Here is a 27,640-nt window from a genome sequence, read left to right on the forward strand (position 1 = left end):
ATTACTGAAACATTTCTAGTCTCTTACGGCCCTGCCTCCCCCACACAGAAGTGCTGCTCCATGCTCTTCCCACGTTAGCATCTCTGCCCTGTTTTTCCATCTGTTGGAACAGGAAATTATTCACTGCTTGCACTTGCCCACAAGCCAGAAAAGATCTAAACCACCAGATCTAGAATGAGTCACACATATCTGATTCTGGTAAACTACTATTTTTTTTGTTTGTTTAAAGATGCACACAACCTGACTTACCACTTTTTCCTGATGCATCTGTAATGTGCTAAATGTAACATATCTAAAATAACTCAGCTTAAAAATAACTTACCTCGCATTACCTTGATGTACCCTTAGAGAACATTGCTGTGTGCATGGCTCCATTATATATCCTATTATACAGGCACTTTTACCATAAAGCACTGAAAAGAAATGCCGGTTACTTCTCCCTTATTTATTACACCTTTTAAATTTTGTTCCTTTAATTACTGGTCTCTTTCTTCAGGTTAACCGGGAAGAGTTGTGGCTGTTTCCCCATCAGTTTATCAGAATTATTTTTAATCTACAAGATGAGAAATATACTTCAATTAATATTGTCTTGGCTGAATTTTTATTCCCATTTAGCTTCGTCTTATTGTATAAGATGGCAATACTGAAGTCATGAGTAGAAGCAATGAGAGCATTTTCTGATGGACTTCAGGAGTATAGCTTCTTTTTTTTTTTCCCCAGAGTAATTTGACATTAATGGATTGTAAATTACCTTTTTTTAAAAAATATCTATCTCCTTGCCAGTGGTGGCATGACTTCTATTTCAAGCAGCATTTTAATTCAAGGGCCTAATATTTTAACCTCGTTCTCTAAAAGCCAGGTTTAAAATCCTTAAACTGTTTCATAAACTCCTTTACAAACATCTTCAAATGACTCCAACCTCCCCAAAATAGCACAGATTGTTTATGCAGCAAAGAGGCAACCAACAGGGCACAGTGGCCCCTCTCCTTAATCAAAGCTATTTAAAGCATAAAGCTGTGTACAAATCCAGCAGAGAGCCGTAGGCCAAAATTTTACAAAGTAAAGAGATTTTCAGGTCTTTCAAGTTTTGAGTCTCTGTCTTCAAACACCTTCAAAGGGTCCACATTTCCGATGAAAGCAGGGCTTTCTCTCTAAAGGTAACCTTAATCTGGATACTAAAACCACTTATTCTTAGCCTGCATCTCTAGTATAAAGTCTGCCTGTCTTGCACCTCCGGCAATACCTCAATCGTTTGTAAAAGTACCAAAAACCAAGTCTCAGTTTCTGTTTTTGTTTACAAAGACCTATTGCACTCATTCTTAGAAAAGTACGACTGCTTGCAGCATGCTGCAAAGCTTTCACATCGCTGGGCTCGTAACTTAGCAGGAGTCACAATCATTCCAAGACAAAATCTTGCAGACGTACAGCCAGGTGAAAGTACATCTGGAGGAGGGAGCTCTCCAGAACCAAACGCAGTTCTCAGAACTGGCAAATGAAGTGCTCATCCGCCGACAACCCGGCACGGTTCACACCAGCGCAGTACAACCAGCCAGTACGCTGGGAAATCACCCACCGCTCAGGCCGAAGTGAGGCATTCTCAAGCTTCCTTGGTTCAATGGTTTTATTTTTCTTAAGAATATTTCCAGAGGACAGAGAGACATGGATATTTTACAAGTTTTCATATTCAGCTCTTTCTCCGATCCTTTAAGAGAAAAAAAACCCACAAATTGAATCTTTTTAGTAAGTGCCAGCCCTGCTCTGAGCTCTGGCTAGGAGACAGTCCCTGCCCCAAAGAGCTTCCATTCTAGGAGAGAGAGTAATACAAAGGTGAGGCTCACAGGGAAAACAACAAGGCAGGTGACACGGTTTGTCATGCTGCTGGTGCCATACATGGAGACGGGTACATCTTTTTGTGCTGGCAGTCAGGACGTAGCCACCGCATAGAACACACATTGCACATGACAGAACATGTTCTCTCTGCGGGTGTTCGGAAAGGAGAAGGTAAAGAAGCTCTCAAGAAAGTTTTCAAGGCAGTCCTGTGACGAGGAAGGCGTTTGTTCTATGTAGAAATTTTTGCCTATTTACACACTTTTTTTTTAAAAAAAGAAAACAAAATTATAGTTAACGTGCCAAAAAACGCATTCACCAAATCAGTTGCCTTACAAAAATAAAATTTTCAAACAATGTGTTTCTAAAATAAATATCAATAGGGTTGGAAAAAATAAATACATGTATCCAAGCTGTCTTGTTAAAACACAAAAAGGTACAGTCTCTTACTGAAACGTAGCCATGGAGTCCCGATCAAAGCAGCAACTGTTCAGAGCATCCTTCTCTTACAGTAACACATGAAGAGTCCCAAGCAGCACAGAACAGACTCTTAATAAAAGAAATATGTAGGACTGTGTTCCTTACAGGCAAGGACAGAACATTTTCATGAATGACAGAGGCTAAAACACAGTTTTCGATGTTATACCCCTGCTGAAATCTTCGGATATTTCCAAGCAGTGAGCGGCTAACATCTTTTCTCTTGTTAGGAAAAGAAAAAAACAAAGTAAAGCCTCATCTGTGAATCTGATTGTTTGCAAATATATGTGTCAGTCCCCTGATTGAGCAAAAAATTAATCCTCTTAAAAATACTGAGCTACTCTTCCTCCCCCTCCCCAAACAGCAACTCCCATGTGCAGAAGCAAGACATTTTAACACAAAGCTGCCTACAGGACTGTTACAGCACAGGGAGCCAGGGGCAGCTCGACCTCAGGCAGGAGACTTTTATTGCTTGGGAGCACAAGCTGCACCAGTTCAGGATGGTCCAACATGAAATCAGTGTTTCCATGGCAGCCCCTTGCACTTCAAGGGCGAGTTCGTTGCCCTGAGCTCCTGCTGTGAGGAGTCAGTCTCAGTTTGGCCGGTAGTTGTCACAGTGCTCTAGGTAATGGGAGGCAGGGTACCCTATTCCCCACTCTCATAAGGCAGCCGTACCACACCAGGAAATCACTTTCCTTCTTGAAGGTTTTGGGTTTTTGTGGTCCTGTATGTCCTCTTACTTTTTAAACTGTTTCTCTACCTATTTAAAAGGAGCAACATGCCCAGATTAACAACAGTGGTCAAGTAGGCAAAGAATAAAATGTCCACAATGCAAGCTCTACATAGGTTTACAATGTACTGGTCATGCATAAACCCCTACAGATCCTGGCAGGCATTTAAACATTTAAGTTGATGTAAGATCGAATTGCTAATGAACTGACTGCTGAATGGACTGTAGCCAGCTTGAAATCACTGGTAGGTTCTGCATCTGATGTCGCAAGACTTAAGTCACGTCAAATCAGTGGTCATCTACTTTAACCCTTTTTGCTTTCAAGGAAAGATGCTGCAAGAAAAAGAAAAGAAAAACTGTTTAGCATATACACAATTAGAAAAATCTTCAACTAGAACGCTTTCAGTCTTTAGTCCCAAATATCAGAGACCACCCTTCCCAAGGTCTGCTTGTTACTGACATAGCTGAAATAAACCTAAAATAAAAAAAAACCCCACAGGTATCCCAAAGTGATATTCTGGCTTGGTATAAAATATCATCTTCTAGTGGTTGTGTGCTAACTTCAAGCATAGGAACAATTTCCCACTGGAAGCAAGTTGCCGGCATGTAAAAATGCACAGGAAGGGACGTGTGCTCCCCACAACACATGCATAAACACTACGAGTACATACATGAAGTACAAGATTTTAACTGATGTATTAACACTGCAGCTGTAGCCGCACTGGACCCTTGAACCTCTATGCTCTTAAAGAAAAAGGCCTACAAAACTGTGGAATGAAAACACAAAGTCCTACAAAATTTGGAATGAGACATAATTGACTGAGACCACGATCGAGCTGCAGAGGAACGTCTTTTCACACAGAATCCTGTTCAGATGTAATTTGCTTTTAACTTGATATAGGAATAAAAATGTTCATATTTCAGGAATCTCTTATTAGCACAAAGATGCATCCTGCAGTAGAAAAAGGGTCTGAATATCTATGAATTCGCATAAATTTCTATGTCTTTCAATGGCTTGCTTATTCAAAATTTACATGTATAATTCAAAACTTTACACAAGAGGAATATTTCTAATTTTAAAACATAAAGACACACAAGCCTTTTGGCTGATAAGGATAACGGACCAAACTGGAAAAGATCATTTTCCTCAAAGCCAGCACTATCCTCTACAGCTTCCATTTATTTTAGGATGAAAGCAATGCTCGGGTCATGCTGCAAACTCGGTTCATCTCTATCAAGTCAGAAGGATGGCAATGGTAAAAATTAGGTTCAGATTTCATAGAATTTTATAGAATATCTACAACAGCAGCAGTACTACCTTGAAAAACATGTCCTCTCAGCCAGGTAGGTAATACTATTCAAGAGAAGCCCTCTTCACTTACAAAAAGCAACGCAAGTTTTGCCTGAACAAGTAACTGAGTCACATTCCCCAACACCACCTACCTAAAGGAAAACCTCACCCCAAAACTGAGCCCATGGAAAGGTCATATCATAATGGGGTGTTGCGCTGTGTATGGGATGCTACAACATGTAAATAGGTGAGTCAAAAGGACTAATTATTCCAGGAGCAGATTTGAGACAACTGCCACATTGGCTCATCTCGGTTTTACACCGTGCTTGCAGAATGTTTAAGGGCAGCTAAAGACTGAGGGGTCTACCCTTCAGGGTTCATCGCTGCCTTTATCAAATGTGTTCTAGAAAAAAAGGCAGAAAATATTCAGCTACTTAGTACGTGCATTTATAGAAGGTAACTGTGTGGATAACTGAGATGAATTATCCAGGTTCAACATTAAAAATCCCCCAACCCTCTCAAGTCAATTACATGGAGAGATGCCAATGCTGCTGCACACTGTAACCACAGAGGTATGTCCTAAGGTGCAACAACCACCACGGTGTTTTTATTTTTTCCAGAAACCCCAGGAAGTGAAAGAAAACAAACATCAGATTCTCAGAAAAGTCGAATAGCATAGCAGATGTTTAAATCTAGATGTTTAAATCAGCCACTTCTGCAACATGGCTGCTCATATGCATGAACTGATCTCTTGTTTTGCACAGGTCTGATACACAAGCGCATTTTTTCACTCAGTATTTTGGAAATACTTCACTAATTTAGACTATAAAGCTCAGTAGTTATTCATCTCCCACGGGAAATTCACATGCAAGATCAATTTGGCAATCTTGCCTGTACAGTATTTGCATGCAATGTGGTATCAACAGCTCCAGCATAACCAAAATTTAGATAATATTTAATACCAGTCCAGTTCTCAGAATGGCCAGTGAATAAATCTAGATTGACAGATTCACAGGGAACAGAGTTGATAAAGGATGGTGACAACCATTAACAGATACTTGTAAAGAAAAGGTAGGTGTATCACACACAACAGAATTTGCAATAAAGGTTGTACAAATAGCAGCTGTTCTTTGCCATTTCAAGTTTGAAGGGTTCAGAGCTGATTTTTTTGCAGTAAACATAATTAATGCTCAAAAAAAGCCTCAGAATTTGCACAAACATTTGCAAAGCATGCAGAGACTCCTCCAAAATGACTGTGCAAAGTATGACCACTGCCTAGCTACAGCACTGCTCAGAAGTGCTACCAAGTGCCTATATTCAAGTGTAAAATGGTCGAAGGCTTCATTTACCGGAGCGATACACTGTTTTGTAACTCTGAGATTGTGTCTGTTGGGTGGATAATAGGGAAAAAGCTTTCATGCATCAATTTATTATCCTCTTTCTTTATATTAAAACCACTACAATAAACAAAACCAAATTCATTTTTGTACCATTAAATAGACAACGACAAAACATAAACACTTAAAAAGTTCAGATACAAGAGCTGCTAATACAGCAATGGTACCGTTTGGGCTTTATGCCGATTCCGTACCGTTCCTTGCTGGTAAAAATGGGGTGCCAGTTCCAAAAGCCATGCAGATTCAACGGCAGTCACGTCTCTCATGTAATATTTAGCAGTCTGTATGACCTCATTGTACACTACCCTAGGAGAAAGGGAAAAAAAGAAAAAAAAAAAGTGTTTGCTGTAACGCCATGTGGGGAGCGATGATTAACAGCATGTTTAGACAGTTTCACATACGTGATGCCGGAGGCAGGATTCAGGGAGTGACAAGAGTCTAAGTTATAATACAGCCTCTTCTTTCCCTCTGGTTGTTCAGAGTAGTCTACATTAAGACAACCTTTAGACTGCCATTAAACACACCTTCACATACTACCAGAACACATGAATGCAAGGTATGAAAGAAGGAATATTTCTTGTAATGAGGCCAAGGGAGACTCGAAACAGATGCTTTGGAAGAGAGAATATTAGTTACTGCATGGTATCATGAGGAAGGATGTCAGAAGCACCAAAACCCTGGACCTGTAACAAGTAGGGCACAAATCACAGCACGACTATCCCTGGTGCCTGTCTGCAGACAAGCAAGATAAGGATTAGAGGAAGAAATCAGCTTTAACTGCTGCCAGAACATCTTCTGGCAAGAGATTCAGAAACAGCCAGCCATGTGGACTCAATCCCTGCTGCCAGCATGGGCAACCTATTTCTGAAGTCACCCTTCATCAGGGAAAGTTGTTTTTACCGAGGAAGCGCAAGCCCACGCGCGGAAGGGTTAGTCACCAAAACCATAAGTCATTATCTGCCTTCTATACACAGTAGAGCTGCAAACCCACAAGGTTTGTGGTCTGTCATTAATTGGTATTTTGCTCTCAAAAGCAAAGAGGAAAGAGTCCAAAATTCCCTTCTCTGCCAAAGGCAGCCCAAGACATATCAACTAATACAACTAAAGAGAAATCTGAGGAAAACAAAAAAAGAATGAGAACACATTTTATGTACACTTGTAACAGACAGAGGATTGAAGCCCTCAGTATAGGATGGGTGCCCAGGTAGCAGAAGCACTGAAACTAGGGCTGCTGAGCCAGTTAAACTCCTGTCTTATAGGATGCCACGAGCCAGCGGCACCTTTAGGTTGGCGGTGGCAATCCCACACGGCGTTGGAAGACAGCTCTGTGCCTGTTCTGCAACACAGGGATCCACAAAGAGATTTAAGCTCAGAATCAGTATTCCCCAAAACTCCAGCGATACTGCTGCCACCAACAGCAAACAGGCTGTGAAGCAGTCTTAAGGTTTTGCCAGTCAAGATTTCCAGCTAACTGCCTGCAGTTCTGCTTTTCTATATGTCTGGAAGTGCCCACGGCTGGGATGGAAGCTCCATGCTGAGGACTTGTCATCCAAAAGCTGAGCCCTGGAGGAGGTGTGAGCTGGAGCAAACAGTCCTTCCAGTACTCTCCTACCACTAGACTTCCTTTCCGAATTAATTTCTTCTCAATTTATTCTTCTTACTGCCTGCCACTCTTCCATAACCCAACCTCTTTCAGGATGTTACCTACTGTAAGTTAGAAAATTTCAGAAGTGTATCTGCAAAGCATTTTTACTATTTCAAAAAAGTTGTGTTTTACTTTTAATAGCAGTGACAGAAGGTTAAAAAAACTGGCAAAACAGCAGCTAATTAGGTGAGTCTCAGTGGCAAAAATTACTTTAGCTACACTCCGCTCAACTCAGCCCTGAAGAACTGGTACAGTTAAGAACAAGTGAGCTGGACTCATTTTTATTTTGCGAGCCAATGCAACCGATGGCCAAGTTCCAATCAGTCACACTTCTGCAAACCCTCCACAATGTGTGTAGGAGCCCAAATTCAGAGGTAACGGGTGACACTGGCCAAGTTTATCCTTTGAAGTCTCAGCAACAGGCAAAGAAGGGCACAAGTCCAAATACTTCAGGTTGATCATGCTGACCTGTCAGAATGTTAGAATCACATTTCTGATTGTTATCTGAGAACCTTTGACACACAAATGGAATTGTGATATCCCAGCTAGTATGAAAGTACAACCACTTCTTTCTTCAGTCTGCTAGACAGCTATAACTGCTCTCAAACTTTTTTCATCATGCGTCTGACATGGATGCCCTCTCCTAGCAAGCCATTTGCAATTACTGCAGCACCTCTTTGACAGGTCATTTACTTAATAGGCTTAATAAAAGTAAATTAATCCTAGTTCTCTCTAGGTACAGAGACCACTCGGGGAGCAATCTGCAGTGCAAAATATGGTGCCCTAGTAAAAAAGGGTCACCTGACTCTGCTTTCCAACTTCTGCAGGTTTTTCTGACAGTTAAACGTCACTCTCTTTCCCTGATTTATTTGGATACTGCCTACAAAAAGCTGCAAAGGTTATACCAGTTGAATTTTCTCTGTAGGAGCTGTGACCTTCCTCATCTATTCCTCCACTGACAGAGAAAAGTCATTCATGAAAACATCTGGATGCTGAGAATGTCTTGTAAAGATCGCAAAGCAAGTGAGAGCAGCTTTAACTTACCAGCGTGGAGGTTTCTCTGCGTACAACACTGAAGTGGGGTGGATATGAAGTTCATGGTCATCGCGGATAGTCCTTGAAAGCAAGATACTATTTCAGATCGTGCATCTATTTATTGCCTAACATTTGGTTCCTTTCACCCCCAGTAAGAATGTTCAATAAAAGGCAACAATGAAAGAGCTGGAGCAAATTAGAAACATTTGCATTTAATGAGCAGGCTTTCAGATTAAACCAGGCTTAAATCTTGGCCAAAGGAAGAATGATAATTTAATGTTCTAAAAGGGTTCTACCTGCGTTAAATGAAAAAGTAGAGTTTCAGGCTTCTATACAGTGCACTGGGAGTGCTACAAAGAGACACTGTACTTGCTTGTATCAACACAAGCTAATTACTATTAGTAACAGCTTCCAACCATCAATAACTCTATTTCTATTTGCCAAAGAGGAAAGAAACATTGAAGCGGTTTGAAGACACAAAACTTCAAATATTTAGTAAATCAAACACTACATGTTTCTTATTGCAGGTGTCTAGAGAAGCATCTGTTTGTTGGTTATACTTAGACGTGTCCAGTCAAAGGAGATTTTAAACTAAGCAACAGTTGTAACAAAGCTATATATATATTTACCTGTAAGCTCCAGTAGAGTGGAATTTAGCTGCGTTAGCAAAGAATCCAGAAACTATGCATCTCAAAACAGGATCTGGATCACCTGAAAAAAAGAATTTTTATGTAAAATGAGTCAATGGAATGGCAAAAATCCCTAAAATACCACTTAATCATCTCAAACAACTTTTCACTCCAAATCAGGCTTTAATAGCAAAGGCTTGAAGGCAGACAAGCCCTGCAATCTCTTTCAACTTTAATTTCACAGCAAATCAAAATTACTACACAGAAAACTACTGTTGGCACTGGTATGTCCATGAAGATGGCTTCATAGGCCTTAGAGCAACCTTGTGTGACAGCTATGCAGAGAAGTTAGAGGTAAGTGCTGAAGACCAGCCACCCACGCGCGCGCAGTGCTGCTGGAAATCAGAGCCCAATGACTGTCCATTGTTTTGAACATACTAGAAAAATGGCTTTTTGAAAAGTCAAAAGAGGGAATGGGGTGACCTATTTATGACTCTTGGCAAATCTGTCCATTAAATATATAATCAGTGGTGATGATCTCTTGCTGGAAAACTTAACTAATGAAGACTGGACTAAACATTAATTGTAAAAATGGGCTAAAATGCTCTTCTACAGTCATTTGTAGGAAAAAAAAATTTGGTTTTAATTAACATTATTTTTCGGCCAGGGAGAAAATACTTCAAAGGTTACAAGAAAAGCAGGAAGCGAACTGGCAATTTGGAGACTACCATCAACATGTTTTGGACAACAGTTTAAAAAGAATTTCACCTTCACTGGACTTCTTTGGCACTTTAAAGCGGACGAGAAGCTTTTTCAGCTGCTCTCTTACAACAGAAGCTCTAACAAGCCCTTTGTAGTTCAGAAAATGTTCCTGACACCACTGAGAGCTCTTGCTGTGCTGTACCGTAAAGAAGAATAGAAAAAATTACAATTAAATACCATCAGCAAAACAAAACCCAATCTTTTTTGGATCACATAGTCTTGTTCTGTTTTATTCTGTCTACTCCAACATATTTATTGTAGTTTTCCCTGAAAGTTACCGATTTACATAGCAACTAACAAGGGCACATAACACCAGCAACTAAAAACATGTTTCAAATAACATCTAAATAGTAGCAGAACAAATGCCATGGGGTATTTTCAAACAGATGTGCTTCATTTCTTCATATGTGGTGAAAGAGAATAGCATCGGTCATTCCATTCTCACACTCAAATGCATCATATCATAAACTAGTCTGTCTTCAATCTCAAAATGTAAACAAAATAACCTCTGTAAACTGTTTTCAGTGGTCTTCTCTATGCAAAGAACTACGTCTCCAGAAGCTAGTACTTACTCCAAGAGCCTCTGCATTTGGCTGTTTCTATGAGAATTAGGCAGATATAAAATTTAAATGGCAAAATTTCAGTTGACGCCTGATTGATTGCTTTGGGGCTGGGGAGGGGGAAGCCGTCTTTTAAACACTTGAGTGGTTATACTGCTTCAGCTCAACACTTCTGCAAGTACATCATTACAGAAGTGCTTTATACCAGCAAAACATACTTCTCCCAAATAGGTATAGCACTTCAAAACCGCTAAGTAAAAACTCAGCTTACAGATGAGTGTTAAGATTGGTGTTAAACCTCAGGATAAGTATATAAGGTCAATGAAAAAGAGGATATGATGTTCAATGAGTCAATTTTTATAAAAAATCATTGGTAAAATTCAGATACGCCTATAGAAAAGATGACAGGATATGGATTTCATTTGGAATTTGCATATCTGTTTTTCCCAGGTCCTTTCAAAAATCCTAGCCTCCTCGAAAATACAGTTGTCTACCCATAAGACTTCTGTGTCGTACCCAAGCCAAATTCTTTCTATCCTCCGTTCAGAGGAACTACAGAATGTCTGTGGCAAAATATGACCACATTATCTTTTAAAGCAGAAGCTTCACTTAATAGACTTGGTAAGTCCTCAGCTTTGAGGATGCTATATCTAGAACTTCCAGAATCAGAACTGAGGACTTCAAGTTCTTCCCTTTCCTGCAAATCCACACACACCTGAACTGACTTACTTTGACAAAGGCTTCATAAACATTAAGCATAGTGAGATGATCACCTTCTTCCACAGCAAACTTTCTGTGCTGCCTGGCCTGGAGAAGAAGAAATATTTTTATAGGCAGATAGATTTTTGCAAAAGTCACACCCAATACACTCAGTTCCCATCATCTGCGTATTGCCTGGTGACTATCAAAACTCTTGCCATACAGCACAGTTCCTCTAGGCAACAGCAATATTTTACTAGCCCACCTCTATTCAGGAGCACTTTTAAAACTGGAATTAGAAAAATAACCTGAAAATGAACCTGCAAAATCCAACATAGGAATGCATTAAAATGAGGCTCCTGCTACGTCTAAAAAATTTCCTATATCTTAATAGTATCTTTTTTTGTTCCTACTGAAAGGAAGTGGTGTTTGGGGAGGTTTGGTTATTTTGTCTGGGGGGTTTTCTCCCCCACAAACCCTTATGCTGACCAATATTGATCTGTAACCCTTCATGTTTCTGGTTCTCAGAAGGTGGCTTTTAACACTAGTTAAGGGACTCCAGGATTCCCACTGTTACTCAGTTTCTTTTACCTATAACCAGTAGGTACAGTTCAAGACCTTGCTTCACCTTCATACAAACCTGAAGTCTGTAACGGCTATCAACAAAATACTTGGCAAAAAGTCCAGAAATGTGGAACTAACAAAAAGATGAGACACAACTGAACTTACAGCCTGAGCTTTCTGATTTGGAGGGATCACAAAGATGTTCTGAATCTGCATCATGGCAGCAATTGTCAAAATCTCCTGGGAGCAGCCAAAATTTCCTGAGGAGTAAGTGGAGAAATTCAGTAAAGGAAATAGTTCCTCCATTCAACTTATCCCCATACAGAATAACAAGGAAAAGTATCAGATTATATTTTTACACCATATAAAACCAAAATGCCTAAACTCCTGTATTTTTTTTAGTATAACAGTGAATGTTTTTAATGTAAAACTTAGAAGACAAATGTGTTAGACTTATTATTTGAGAGGTCCATGAGTTTAATTCTTTTCACTAAACACCATACCAAGTTGAAGCATACAGTTTGTTTCAAGTTGAGCGAATGTCTAATACTACACTCCAGTCACTAGAGGCAATATCCTCTACTCAGCACAAGACTGTGAAAAAAATCTGGTTTTTTTCCTCCTACCTGATTCCAGAAGCATCTTTGCAAACATAGGATTCAGAGGAAACTCTGCTATTCTCATTCCAAGAGGCTCTGTTAAACGGCAGTGCATATCCAAACCTACAGTATATTAATAAATGTAGCTGTGATACAGGCAGAAGTAGCACAGAAAGTCTTGTTTAGGAATTTAAGGTGTACTAAGGAGCAGAATTAAGAGCTAAAATATAGCAAGTACACCTAAATTGCTGAATGTACACTTAAGCTTGGTTTAATGCAATGGCCAGAGTGCCTGTTAGCTGTTAGACTCATGCATCTCCTTTTCAAGTATTTAGCAACATCTTTGTTCGTGGTGATGGGAAGCAGGAGTCCTGATGAGGATTCAAAAAGGGCATAATTACGGAACGGGCATAATTGTAGAAACAGGAAGCTCTACTGGGGCCGGGCATGTAGGGTGTCATTTTTATGAGTCACATCTGCTAAGGTCACAGAGAAAAATAATTTAACTATAATATAATCCAAACTAGAGATATGCAGCTGAGGAAGATTCTCTACAGCTTAGTCCGCCTCATGCATCACTAACTAAACTGTCAGCCATGTTCCAGCTGTAACCTTTTTACCGGTGATGGAACAGGGGTAGGCATGACAGCTTGCTTTTCGATTCCCAGGTATCAGCGAGCAACCCTGCACGTTTAGCATTTTAGTTGTATGGCTTCCTACAGTCAAACACCTGCAGCAAGGTTTACCCATGCAAACCACCAGGTCATATTCTAATCCAGAGCACCATGCTGAAACTTCAGGGAACAATTTAAATGGAAGAACGTTTTCTTTGCAAGAGGACATAGGAAATAGAATTAAAAAAAAGAATACACACGAAACAATAAGAAGAGCTTGCTAAGAAAGGCAGCAAAGAGCAAGAATTGAAAGAGAAAAGAAAACTGCAAGTGGGCCAAGTTGTATGAGGTACGACAAGGAGGCAGAGCACAAGAGAAAAGCTGCAAAAGGAGGGACTAACAAGAGCCCAATAGTAGGACTTTGGGGCACTGTAGATCGCATAAATAACCACAGCAGAGTGGACTGAGGAAACACAACTGTGGCCCATGCATTATATAAACATATTATTTGTCAAACTGTGTGGTGACAAAAACCCACAGCTGTATTTCAGCTATGTTTCACAGAGAAAAGCAAAACCACAGATCAGGTCAAGGAATGAGGTCTCCTATAGCTCATGTCAGCATACCTAAACCCACAGATACCTCTATCAAGTGTTTACTTTCCTTTATTACTTGGTATGCTATCATCTCGCTCACTGTGACCATGGAGTAATTCACTCACCACACCCCTACACTGTTCAACAAAACCTAACAGGCATTTCACATAACATCACAGTATTTTCCCAGAAACAGGTACAAAAGGCAGCTTATGTGAAATGAAGAAGTAATATATTTAAACACAAAGTCACAGAAACTGCAAAAATTAAGGTATGATAGCTTTCATTTGACCCACTGCCGTTTGCCCCAGTCAGCAACCCAGCCACACGCAGCCGCTCGCTCGCTCCCCCCTGGTGGGATGGGGGAGAGAATCCGAAGAGTAAAAGTGAGGCAACTCATGGGTTGAGATAAAGGCAGTGTAACAGGTAAAGCAAAAGCTGCCCGCGGAAGCAAAGCAAAACAAGGAATTCATTCACTCCTTCCCACAGGCAGGGTGGGTGCTCAGCCGTCCCCAGGAAAGCAGGGCTCCGTCACGCGGAACGGTGACTTGGGAAGACAAACGCCATCACTCCCAATGTCCCCCCTTCCTCCTCCCCCCCCCAGCTCTACGTGCTGAGCATGACGCCATATGGCATGGAATATCCCGTTGGCCAGGTGGGGTCACTGTCCTGGCTGTGCCCCCTCCCAGCTCCTTGTGCCCCTGGCAGAGCACGGGGAGCTGAAACAGTCCTTGACCAGTGCAAGCGCTACTCAGCAACAACTAAAACATCTCCGCGTTATCACCAGTTTCCAGCACAAATCTAAAATATAGCCCCGTACTAGCTACTACGAAGAAATTTAACTCTATCCCAGCTGAAACCAGGGCACCGGTGCAATATGAGAAGTTTAAGTGCTACCACAACTAATAGCTTAGAATACGCTGCCTTTCATCTACAGAAAGATAACAGCATTCCCAAGTAGGAAAAAGGAGATATTACCATCTTTCTAATTTTCTCCAGGTGCATCAAGCCAAAACCCTTCAGCTTCTGCTGAATCCTACAAATCTCAATGCAATTTTGCATGGATATAAATAGAGCTTGTGCACAGATGCCTTTGCAGCACTAAGCCTGAATATACACAAAAGGCCTGCAATGGATACTAGTTTGGAATAGGTAAAAGTTTCCTTGATATAATCTTGGAAGCAACCATTGTATCCATATATATAGGAAACTGGAGATCTTAGAAAAAGATACCGCAAAGATTTTTATTGAACATGCTCAGGAGAGATTATTCAAGCACTGTGGCACTAAAAACTTTCAAGTAACACCCGCTAGTATGTGATGGGCTGAGGGAATAAAAACACTCTCTTGAGTGGTTGTTTCTGATAGGTGACAACTTATAAATATTCAACAAAATCTTGGATCTGAAATAAAGCTAAAAATAAAGCCACTTTTTACCTGCTTATTTGCCTCCTAAATTAAGCTTTAAAACAACGAATGCCAGCTGACAACTCAGACTTTCAAAGGGACAAAGGAGAAGGCTGAGAAGAGATACTCCTGATGTAACCAGCTTGCGGCACTGTAAAAATGATCTGTCTAAAAACAGTGATGTGATTATTCAACAGAACTATCTCAACCTTAAGAGGGTCCGCTCTGCACAAGTTACCTTGTTGGCACTGCATTGGCACAATAGGGTCCTGACCCTAAACTGCACGTTCATATGCTATTGCAATGCAAATATGAAATACATGCTCATACCTGCATAAGAGAAATTCAATCCTCACTGCACCTGCCAACGCTTGGGCAGCTTCACCTCTGCTACTTATATAAAATCTCCATAATAAACCACCTAAAACCTTAAACTTCAGCAAAAACTGAGGAGCTAATCCATATACCACACACAGAGGCACACACATTTCTTTCCATCTTAAACACCAACATCAGCACTTCTCTGCTTTGCTACAAGAGCCGAGAGGCCAAGAGAGTAACAGCTCTGTACTTTCCTGGGAAGCTACTACCATGAGCATCACACTTTTGCCAAAACATCAAACAGCTAATCAGTGAGTTTATTGACCTTTCCTCTCCATTTCCCTAAGGTGGTCTTGGCTGTGAATTCATCCTTGCAACATGTTTCTGAGCCACTGTAAGGTCCTTGTTCCAAGCTTGAAAAGGTTGCCAAGAACCAAGTGCCTTAAGTGAAACCCTCCTTTGCGAGATGGAACTGAATCAGCACAGAGCAAAATCACGGCCAAGCAGAGTTACAGCTCCATGAGAATAAAAAGGGAACAAAGTGCCGCAAGTTACAACACAGCATTTGTAAGTGATGTAAAAACAGCCACATGCCTCTGGAAGCTTCCAAAACTTACACAACCCTCTTTACACTATCCTTTTCATCATGTTTACATTATGGAGCAAATATTGTTAACTTTGAATTAACTTCAAACACTGAGTTAAAGTCAATTTCATTTTGATTACTCGTTCTTGTGTCAAGTTTGCTTTGTTTAAGTTTGTTGCATTCAAAAAAATTAAATAGCTGTCAAAAACCCAACAATAGTTCTTCCTATAAACAAAATTAGACATTGCACTCACCACAACAAAAAGGAATTGAAAACTGTGTATAAAAATATTACTACAGTGTGCTTTGAGTGTAGCAACATAACGAATAAAGCCAAAACAAACACATTTAGAATCATAGAGTATCTCAAGTTGGAAGGGACCCATAGGATCATCAAGTCCAACTCCCTGCTCCTCGCAGAACTACCTAAAACTAAACCATATGACTAAGAGCATTGTTCAGACTCTCTACTGAATTTAAGGACAAGCTGTTATTAGTAATTCAGAGAAAATAATAATAATTAATAATAACAACAACAAATATTCCAATAAGTAGCTAAATAGTAGAAAAGTACTTTGAATTATGCTCTCACAGGGTCTGTGAGACCAGCTTTTTTTTCCTTTTCATTAGAAGTCTGTGTGTATCTGTTCATTTGTCCATAACCAGAAAGTTCGATAGTAAAACTAGAGCAGCCTCTCTTTGCAAGCTGCATGCAAATGAGCTTCTATGCATTTAAAGCATGAGAAGCAAGCGGGCTGTGCTCTGAAACACAGACACTGAGTGTGAGAAACCTGGCTGCAATTCATCCAGGAGAAGATGTGCTGCCTGATCAGGGTTTGGTTTAAACTCTGTCTCAGCTGCAGGACCAACACCACTAACATCAACAGCACCACACTACGTAAGGTGTAGCCTTTTAGCCGTAAGCCACACTACATTCAGAGCAGACACACACTAGAACTAATTTTTAAAATTATAACTAGATAAGTTATTAAGCACGTTTGTCAGTCATACCTTCAAAATCATATCAACAAGAAGGTCTGAAAACTAGGATGTGGCCCTTGCTTTGCTAAGCCATCAGGAAGCACACTTGCTCTCAGGTTTAATTTTAGTGTCCAATGACTGGCCTCTCCCAAATTCAAGCATCAGATTATACTTAGAATGTGTAGGCAGAGCTCCCACACACAGGTCAAGATCAGATAAGGGATGTAACATGCTACCAGAAAAATTTTATAGATACACTATGCTTTTTAAAGTCTGACCAAGGAATAAACAAAGCAGCAATTATATTAAGCTTGCTAAATTCTGATGCTGAAAGAGATGTCAAACCTTTACTTTCAACATTTTCTGTTTATACTTGTGAGTGCTACATGATTCCATCACTGTAACACAGTAACACAAAATGAACCATCACAACACAAAGAGATTTGAGTACCTAACAACTTATCTAACTGGGTGCAGGTAAACTTAGTGTTTAACTCATGTACTGATCTGTGTCCAGGCTCTGTTTGTACCTTCACCCACTCTCTAAGGACTGAAGAAACACAGAGGATCTGCCTGAGGGAATCAAGCCAACACCCTCATCAGCTCAGAGCCCTGTTCCTAGCAAGGACAAGTAGCTGGTTCCTCCCACAAAGGTGCAAGGAAATACACAGAAGATAGCTATAAATACACATTTGCCCAATCTAAACATTACATTCTTGTTTATATTCTATGAAATAGATTTCTAGTTCCTCACAGAAAATTATTGCTGCCTTTTGCCTGCTTACCTGTCTGAAATAACCAGAAGAAAAGAACGTAAATTCAGAGGAGACCGAGGTACACTGTAAAAACACACCAAAAAAAGCTTCCACCACTCAAGGCTGCGTTTTCCCCTTCTCAAAGCACAGTTCTCAAATGCAAGTTTGATTAGTGTCCATCCAACCACCAAATCCCAATTAACAATTTTTTTCCATAACTCCTGTAACATAGCTGTAAATAAAGCAAAGCACAATATTCTTACCTCCTAAAGCATATAGCAATTCTAAAGCTTGCACCATTGACTGTGCAGGAGGTGGCTGCGAAGAAAAAAAATGTGCATTGTTTAAAGTTATCATCATAGAACACAAGAATTTTCACAAATATTCTTAGATCTTCCTCTTTCACAAAATCCTTAAGTTCCACCTACCTACCTTCTGCGTACACAGAATGAAGAAGGAGCTCTCAGACTCTTCCTACCACCCTTCCACTGACCACCAGTACTGCGAGTCAAAACCATCTCAACAGGCTCAGCATCATCGCTATGATGCTCTCGAGATCCGAGGCAGAAAAGGCATACTTGCTTTGTCCAGCAGTGATGCCAGCAGCGACCAGAAGAGTTACTTAACTTTCTCTCCTAATGCTACCACGTTCGTTTTTCACAGCAATACAAAAGTAGCTAGAAACTTTACAGAAAACAAATCTATAAATTAGTACTGCTCTTTTTAACAAGACAGGCAAGCACAGGTTTAGTTCCATAGATATAATTTTTCCCCTTTCTCTTCATATATTCACTGCAGAGTGACTAGTTACGGTATTGCAGAATCTGAGTTCGTCTTTCTTGGCCTTTCTTGACTTCTCAACACCTCTAACAGCAAACTCTAGCATACATGCAGTCATCACGTCTGAGTTGTCACACACACTTGCACTAGTTGATTCCCCAAAACAAGCGTCGCTACCTGACAGCAGACAATGCGCTATGCTTTCCAAATTAACAGGGCAATGGTTACTGGTTAACGGTTCTGTGGGTTATCAGCAACTCATCCTGTGATCTTTCTTCACCCTAAGGAAAGATGACAGACTTTACAGCCTAGGGCTCACCGAAAGAAAGGGGAACCTGAGCACATTGTCGATTCCCAAAGCCTTCAGCTGCAAGATGACAGGTGCAAGGTTACTGCGCTGCATCTCGGGAACGGTGGACTTGGGCAACTTCTCGAAGTCCTCCTCTGTTATGGGAGAAAACAAAGCAATTTGGGACTGAGTTTCAACTCCTACTGTGCGCAGTCAACATGACAGAATCGTACAGGTTTCAAGTTAAAATTATCAAGTATGAACACTTAACAGGTGTTAAAAGAACTCTAACTCAAAGATCTTTAACTACTGTATTTTAAGACACTTTAAATAGAAAATTCAATGGATTTGGCTACATTACTGAGTCTGTAGTCAACCCACCCACACTTCAATTAGAAATGTTACAAGTTCTTCACAGAAATCTGGAAAGACTTTATTTCTCTTCTGTCTAATATTTTTAATCAGAAAATAAAAGGCAGTGTGCAATACTTCAAAAAAGCATTTTTTTAAAGAAGGGACAATGAAAAGTTCATAACCAGCATGCTTTCAGTATAAAAATACTATTTTTAGTGACTATTCAAACTAAATAAGGTTTTAAAAAGCATACTTATTTTAAAGACTAAGGATTGAAAATCAATTTATTTGGCAATGCCTTTTATAAAGCCCAATCACTATGAAGTCTAAGTCTAGAAAAATACTTCATGTAAGGTCAAAATTCCTGTGCCTTTCATTAACTAACTCTTCTGCAGTAAAGACAGACACACACACACATATCCCTATGCTGATCTACAACTCCAAATCAAGACAAGAAATACATTATTTTTACCTGAATTATTTTAATTTATAGACAGAACCCTCTCCTTTGTCTGTTCTGTCTCAGACCTTCACTAAGACCAAGACAAAGACAGTGTACCTTTTCTCTACTTTTGTCCATTCAGTGCACTTTAAAAGGGACTTTAAAATATTTCTTAAAGCACCCATTAGGCCAGCTCTCAGGCACACAGAAATAACTTCAGTGTAGTCATGGTTTCTCCAGTAAGATACTTCACAAGCTAAATAAGTTTGGTATATTATGCAGCAGACATTCATTCCTGATTCTCCACTGGGCACAAAAGTTTAGAGAATAAATCACATCTTTGTTTAACGTGGCAACTGCTGGCAAGCACACACACATTTTTAAAGATATGCTTGATCTCTCTAAGTCTCGACACTCCAGTAAAACTAGAGGGAACCTGAGGCACGTAAGCAATGGCAGTGCTCAACTGCAAAGCCTTTTCTCATTAAGCAGCTGATAACCGAGACAGTTAGATTGCAGGTTTCTGAATACTGGTAAGTCGCCAACAGATTTATTTTAACAGTAATTTTTGTACAATGCCAGGATCATCGATTCATGAGATGCATTTGGGGTTGGCACCCATTCCTGTGAAAAAGGGGCCACAAAAAGAAGTTTTCCCTTAGTTTTCTGAAGGATTTCTAGTGTCCTTTGTTAGATGCACAGCCTAAAGCAGGCTTTAGTCACAGAAGGGAGCACCACAGGTGGGTATTATAAATTGAAGCAACTGCTCAGAAACCAAAATAATTAAAAACCAAACTTCTCAGCAGACTCACCACTCTAAGAGTTGCATTAACATTACAGGTTTGCAATTGCTGACAATCTCATAGTACCTACCCAGCTCAATTTGTGTTTCTGATTCATAAAAGGTTTCGGTTTCCAACACTTAGCACATATGAACAATGTATTTCTAAATAAGCCAGAGAAATAACGAAGGGAAATTTCTCTTTCTCACTGAAGAAAAAGCACAGTTTTGTTCTCCTTAATCAAATACTTAAAAAACTGTAAAACAAAATGGAAGTCACACCAGCAAGTTCACCTTCCCCACACATCAAATTACTGACCTGTATAAAGTCTGTAACATTTCCCAGAGCGGTTCCGTCCCGCACGCCCTGCTCTCTGATTAGCCGAAGCTTTAGATACTGGTACCACCACAAGGCATTCGATGGCTGTTTTGGGGTTATAGGCCCGAAGCTTCACAAAACCACAATCAATTACAAATGAAATTCCGTGAACTGTGATGGAGGTCTCAGCAATGTTGGTGGCTACTATCACCTACAGATACAGATACAGTGAGGATACTGTGAACTCCCCAATTACACTATCAAGCCCTAGCATCAGTGCACAGGACTCAAATACAAGCCACATGAAAGATCTCAGATACGACAGTTCCAGTAAGCACGCTCTAGAGTACAAAAGGATGCAGTACATGCAGCAGAAAGAGCTGTCAGCTTGAAATAAGCCCAGTTTTTACAGCTTCACAGTCACTTTCTTACTCAAATTTATTCTCTCTTCATAAAAGAACTTGGCAGTGTTTTCAGAAAAAATCATTGGCAGTGTTTGCAGAGAAAAATGTTAACTGACTGTAAATCAAGTGTTCTTATGTAGCAAACTAAAAATATTTTCTTTCTGCTTCTCAGTTATATTAAGCTGTTACTTGTAATGCTGGAGTGAGGCAGGGGATAGGAGGGGAACAGAGCTGATTAAATGTTCCACGTGCAGTATTCCTGCAGAGATAGACTTACATATATGTCCCAAAATATTAAAAAATAATTGTTCCCAGATGACAGAGGGAAATCTACTCCTTATTTCACCTGAAATTAAAAGATCATATCTTGGAAGTTAATTGACTAATGATATACCCTAGAGAGAAAAGAAGTATTTACACTCAATGTTCTCCAACGTCAGATGAACAATTTTACTTGTTATAATTCTTGTGCCTGCTGGCATCTAACAAGTCACCCCTGTGTAATTCCATCAGCTTATCTCAGCCCCAGCACAGGCACTGCCTAAGCAGAAAGCACTAATCATGACTTATTATATACTTCTGTGACATGAAATATCCAAACAAGACTTGCAGAAGTCAAAATAAAGCTTTTTTTCTACTAAAACCAAGGAAGTTTTAACTTGTTTCTTAGTTGAAAATACAGCACTTACCCACTCTGACACTAAATTTCCATTATTGGTAGAAAACAGCCATAGACACTTACACCACCAAAAGAAATAATACCAGGTAAAAGCAGAGGACTTCAGAATGTAAGAAGCTGTAACTGGACATAGACAAATACAAGGTTGTACAAAGACTCCTAAAAATTGACAAGTTGATGAGGTAGACAGGAGAGTTAGAACGGACATGTCTAGGGCTGATCAAAGATGCAAAGGGAAGCCACACAACATGTCCTTGGTTCACAGTTTGAAAACTGACAGGCAGTGTTAGGAGATGCAGAAAGTCTCCCATGGTAAGTGTTTGCAATAGTCTCATGATGCAAACCTGATCTATACAATCTGTGCAACGCAGGCACCCTTCTGGGTGGTAGAAATTGAGTCATACACAACAGTCTTACCTTCCTGACGCTGTGAGAAACCCTCTCGAACACCTTCATTTGGTCTGGAGAAGGCAGCCCAGCATACATGGGGAGAACACGGAGGTGCTTTTTCATTCCAGTGCGAGAAAGGGCCCGAGCCTGTTCTATGAGCATAGAAACAACAGTCTCCACTTCCTCCTAGAGCCAGAGCAAGAGAGGGGACAGAATGAGGGAGGTTTCACTTTAATATCACATAGCTATCAACTATATACAAAAAATGCACCAGAAAAATATCATTGTAGTTGTTCAAACTCCAGGATCTTTTGCCTAGCTCCCTCAATTTTGTAATATTCTTACATAAATTGCTACTCATAATATATATTTATTTATACAAACATTTATGTTCATTGTTAGTTGAGACAATGTCACACCACAAATACATGAGAAAAATCATAACGGAAGGACTGAACAAAGTTCAGGAGGAAGCACACTTATTTTCCTGTGTATCTCAGCTTGTGAGGGCAAAATGGGAGGCCAATCTATTTTGAAAATGCAGAATACTGTGGGTCTTGATCAGGAATGACACAGTAACAGCATTAACACCTATTGCTCAACTTCACATTTCATCTCAGATATCAGATGTGGCATCTCACTCAAACAAGACAACAAAACATTTAGACATAGCCTCATGAGATACCCAATTCACTCTTCCAAAGATAAATCAATAACGGGGACAAAGAACTTCTTTTGCAAATATGCAAGATGTTATTGAAGCTCTTCAAGGCAGCTCCTCACTGGAAGAATGACAAGCTACCTCCCATTTACTCTTGTCAGCTGCAAAGTGAGCTGACAGGCATAAATAGAGCACAAGAGACTAGTAAATTTTTGTCTTATAGCAATTTGTTTTTCTGACAAAGACTTCAGATGTTAACCCTAACAAATGTAAATACCATTTGCGTTAACTATTAATGATGACTCGCTGACAATTTAACACCTTTGTAGGTGTGACTAGCACCAAAAGCCCACACGCTATTCCACTCATTAACAAGGCTGAAAGCATACAGCATTAAATGATTAAAACTATCATCCATCACTAGCTTTGGTAAATCCAGGCCATACATTTTCTACAAGTCTTTGGGACTGGCCTAATTCTGCTCCATCAATGCAGAAATATTTGTCATCTTTAATGAGATTAAAGTGAGCACAGCTGAGGAAAGCAGGAGGCTGAGGCGGCTTCGCAAAGCCGACAATACAGCACTGTAAAGCAACAAAATTGCTTATGTCTATACCTGGCCAGTTAAAAATGCCAGTATATCACCATCGTTTTCCATCTGGTGAATTTTCATTGCGGTTTCCACAGTTGATTTTATGTAGTCCGGAACAGGGCTATGGGGAGAGAAAATAGCAGAGGCATTAGCAGAAAAACAGGTACAGGCTCCTCACTTCCACAAGGAACAAACAGAGGGCTAGCTTTTGGGCACTATACATCAGCCATAGCACTTTTAGTTCATGATGCATCTTTGGGAATCAGCCTTCAGCAATGAATTTGTTTCCTTTACAGTACAGTATGCTTAAAAACATGTCTGCTGCTATAAGCAGTATCCAAATGTTTCCCAAATTGAATGTTACACCTCCTTACCACTGGTCTGGGAATTTCCTTGCTCTAAGCTAGAGAAAATGATACCACAGTTGCACGCTCTCCTAATCACCACTGACCAGATCAAACAGGAACGCACCTCTGTATGTAAAAGATGTCCACTGGAAACATTCTGCCCTCAACAGTGAGGATCACACTGGTATCTTTGCTGGGGTCACCGGTATCATTTTGATTAAAGAAATCCCTGAATTTCTACATTAAAATAAAAACAAATACTTTCAGTTTGATACTGCAAATAATTGAGGGAGAAACCTAAATTCATTAAGAAGTTAAATTATTACAACTTGGATGTTTTCTTCATAAATTTGACAGTGCCAATTTAAAAATTTTGAAGTTTGATTCTGTTGCCTTCTATTCTGTCTGTCTGGGGTTCAGGAGCTTAGCACAAATACACCATCTTGCGTGTTTATTACTTTGAGAAGCAAAATTCAAGAAGAGGCAATAAAATTAGATCAGCTGATACAGTTGGAAAAAGCAGATATATAAACTTTTTATTGGATCTTTAACAGCCGCAAAGTCAAAGCTAAGAACGTAGAAATGATTGGTCCTAAAAGTTTTGGGTAGGGCTTGCATATTCTCATCCACTTTTGGATGAGCAAGTCAATTTTACAGCTCTTCCTGAGCACAATTAGGCTGATTTATGAAAGTTTTTGATTTTTGCATTGCAAGACACCTCCATAAATTTAGATTTATTGACAGGAAGTATTTTGAATATTAAGACCCTAAATAATCCATCTCAACTTTTATGACCGTTATAGAGGTACCATAAACTTTCTGCATTTAAATCAATATTTACATAGTCATACTAACCATTTTGCTCCAATTAACTTATTTTTACATTAACTGTAAACTATTTGAAAGGTGAGATTTCTGGCAGTTAAAATTCTGCAAAGGCAAAGTATTGTAATGTTATCTAATATAACATACCGAATACTTAGTAGTGGAAGTACTACCAAGGCACAGCATGCTATCAAGACTTATGGCATATGATATTTGCCACTAAAGGAAATCTCAGTACACCTGCATCTTCAGTGCTACGAGTGAGCTCTCACCACCACATCTCATGAAGGACACAGTGGAGTTAGGAAAAGTACAGAGAAAAGCAATACACATGATAAAGGAGATGGAGTAGCTGCCTTACGAGGCAAGGCTGAAAAGGCTGGGACTCTGCTTGCAGAGCAGAAGGTTGAGAAGACACATGGCTGAGGTCTGCAGAATCAAAGGCGACAGATAAAGTAAACGTAAAATTGGTTTTGCTGGGTTTTTTGGTGTTTTTTTTTTTTAAAAAAGCCTACACTACTAGACTAGCGGGTCCTTGATGAAACCAGCAGGTTTAAAAGAAATTAAATAAAGTACTTCATTATATAGCAGGTGGCAAACCTCTGAAAATTGCTCTCATGTCCTGGAGACTTACAGTTTCATCAAGCAGATGCAAAGACAAATTAACAAACAGCAGGTCCCTAAACACATACTAGAAGGAAACAGCAGGAATGTACTGTCTAATACCTCTATCACAACCATTGCAGATGCTGAAGCAGCTCACAGAGAACAGACCCACAGCAGGCAGACAGGCTCATACACTCTCTCTAAACAGCATCTCCTATTGCTGCTGCTGCTACAGACAGAACACCGGGATGGATGAAACACTGCTCTGATCCAGGAGAGCATTGCTTCTGTTCCTACTCAAAATTGAATTAATGATGTTTTATGGAAGATACATTAAGTTTCCACAGCCCACAGGTCAATCAGGGAACTAGTAAGACCTCACTGAAATTAAATCTATTCATTTATCACTTATTTTTACTGGTCTATGGTTGTCTCAGATCACTGCTAGCAACAAAACAGAGCTAAACCAATGTCTCTTACTAGACTAGATGAAGCCAAGAAAACATCTTTTTATACGACAATCAACAAGAGGAGAAAAGGCATAAATATATGAAAAGTGGATTAATGTTTAAATTTACTTCCAAAAAGTTTGCTAATACAAAATGAAAACCAAACACAGCAACTACAGCAGATTTTTCCCTCTACTCCTTCCTCTCTTCTTCACCACTCAAACAGCAGTCACACTTCAGAAGAAGCAAGCAGCACAGAGGATAAGCTGTATATAAATAGCAGTGGTGCTGCCACTTAAGGTCACTTCATTTCAAACCAAATCCATGAGCTATACCTCTGCATCCAAAGTGGCTGAAGCCACAATCAGTCGAAGATCCCCACGCTTCTTCTGAACCTAGGATAGAGACCAAGAACATCCAGAGTAAAAACTGTTTTCTGAGATACAAGGCTAGAACCAAGTTTTAGAGTATCCAAATTACCAGTAACTTCTCTTTACAAATACTTCGAAATTACAAGACAGCCAATGAACTGAAGCACCCATATCGCCCCTAGATCTAACAACTTGATGACTCTTTGAAGTTTTATGTATTCATTTTAAGAGCATTCAGTCTGTAATCATTATAGCTTACTATTAATTCCTGGTGGGAGTCAGAACTTTAGTAGGTTGAAAGCCAAAAACAACCCCCTATCAGATCGCATGGGCAGTAGAGTGAAGACTACCTTTCTGTTAATATCATCTAAGGAGACATTTCAGCACTGGGGGGAGGAAACAGAGGACGCTGACTGTCAGATGCCTAAAGTAAATAGTTGGGTATGTACACTAGGCTGTAGGAATGAGGAACTAGAAATCACCCTCTCTCAAATGGGTTCAGTAATCGGCCATCAGGATCAGTGGTTTTGCAAAAAGGATGAAAGTGGTAATTGTTACAGAGAACATTAAAAAAAATAACCTTTTTTAGTAAGCCAATGGCAATATCTGTATAAAGAGTCCGTTCATGGGCTTCATCCAGCATGAGGACACTGTGAATAAAGCAGAAAGATAAGATTTCAGAAATTCTTTGATTGACACTAGAATCAGTGCCTTCCTGTCTTCTAGAAAAATCATTATTTGAAATCTGCTGCTGGACTATTACTCTTTACAGCCACTTAGAAAACTGTGGAAGTTAAAAGATGCACAGCGATGAAATTTAAACTGAAGGACTTGGGGGTGGTATCCATTAAGGAAATGCTCACACCAGCATATCCAACAGGGGAGTAAGGCCAACCAGTGCATTGAGAAATGTTCCTTAGCTGCCTCCCAAGATGCGCAACAGCAGTGATCACCGCAAGTGTATGTATACAAACGCACACAGTCTAGGTAACAAACAGGAGGAACTGGAGCTCTGTGCCCACTCAGAAGGGTGTGACATCATAGGAGTAACTGAAACATGGTGGGACGCCTCAAACAACTGGGGGATCACAATGGATGGTTATAGGCTCTTTCATAAGGACAGGCAGGGTAGAAGAGGTGAAGGAGTCGCACTCTACATTGAGGAAAACCTCAAATATATTCAGGTCAACTATGGTGACTGTGACTGCTCTGGGTTAAAGTCAGTGGAGTCATCTCCAAGCAGGACCTCGCAGTGGGCATCTGCTACCAACCTCCTAACCACGATGATAATGCCAATGAAGCGATAGTTGGGGCACTAAAGCAAGCTTCTGGCCAACAGAACCTGGTCCTTATGGGTGACTTCAACTACCCAGACATCTGCTGGAAGAACAATACGGCAGCTTGCACGTCATCCACCAAGTTCCCGGAATGCATAGAGGACTGCTTCCTCATACAAATGTCAGTCGTGCCAACCAGGAATGAGGCACTGCTGGACTTGCTATTCACAAACCAAGAAAGCCTGCTTTGTAATATCTCGGTTAGTGATAGCCTTGGCTGCAGTGACCACAATATTGTGGAGTTCGGGATCCTGCTGAGTGTGCTGAAGGTCAGCTCTAAGGCAAGGGTTCTGGATTTTAGACGAGCAAACTTCAGTGCACTCAGGGCTCAGTTGGGAGGGATTCCATGGGATGCTTCCATGGAAGACAAAGGAGCTAGTGAGTGCTGGGAGTTCTTCAAGAACTCTCTATTGGAAGCACAAAACCAGTTTATCCCCTATAAAGGAAAGGGAAGTAAGCAGAGCAAGAGGCCCCCTTGGATCGACCATGAGCTCCTGGATCTACTCAAAATGAAAAGAGAAGCATACCAGAGATGGAGA

At 40.1% G+C, this 27,640-nt stretch overlaps 1 protein-coding gene across 3 annotated transcripts in view; it reads right to left on the reverse strand.

Moving 5' to 3' along the window:
* Positions 1-2,086: 2,086 nt before the first annotated feature.
* The window catches only part of DHX35 (DEAH-box helicase 35), a 35,458-nt gene continuing 9,904 nt past the window's right edge, over positions 2,087-27,640 (reverse strand). For 2 of the 3 annotated variants that reach the window (XM_064465763.1, XM_064465761.1), the window contains 16 exons: positions 26,345-26,414; positions 25,729-25,788; positions 23,638-23,750; positions 23,191-23,287; positions 21,941-22,099; positions 20,441-20,651; positions 18,575-18,699; positions 17,739-17,793; positions 12,243-12,338; positions 11,782-11,876; positions 11,083-11,160; positions 9,800-9,929; positions 9,032-9,113; positions 8,412-8,483; positions 5,890-6,028; positions 2,087-3,367 (listed from right to left, as the gene is read on the reverse strand). In XM_064465763.1, the coding sequence (XP_064321833.1) occupies positions 3,323-3,367; positions 5,890-6,028; positions 8,412-8,483; positions 9,032-9,113; positions 9,800-9,929; positions 11,083-11,160; positions 11,782-11,876; positions 12,243-12,338; positions 17,739-17,793; positions 18,575-18,699; positions 20,441-20,651; positions 21,941-22,099; positions 23,191-23,287; positions 23,638-23,750; positions 25,729-25,788; positions 26,345-26,414 (1,627 nt within the window). In that variant the 3' untranslated portion in view covers positions 2,087-3,322. The remainder of the gene's footprint in view (positions 3,368-5,889; positions 6,029-8,411; positions 8,484-9,031; positions 9,114-9,799; positions 9,930-11,082; positions 11,161-11,781; positions 11,877-12,242; positions 12,339-17,738; positions 17,794-18,574; positions 18,700-20,440; positions 20,652-21,940; positions 22,100-23,190; positions 23,288-23,637; positions 23,751-25,728; positions 25,789-26,344; positions 26,415-27,640) is intronic. The other variant, XM_064465762.1, reaches the window with a different exon arrangement.

This window comes from Phalacrocorax carbo, chromosome 14 (assembly GCF_963921805.1).
Source record: "Phalacrocorax carbo chromosome 14, bPhaCar2.1, whole genome shotgun sequence".
Taxonomy (NCBI): Eukaryota; Metazoa; Chordata; class Aves; order Suliformes; family Phalacrocoracidae; genus Phalacrocorax; species Phalacrocorax carbo.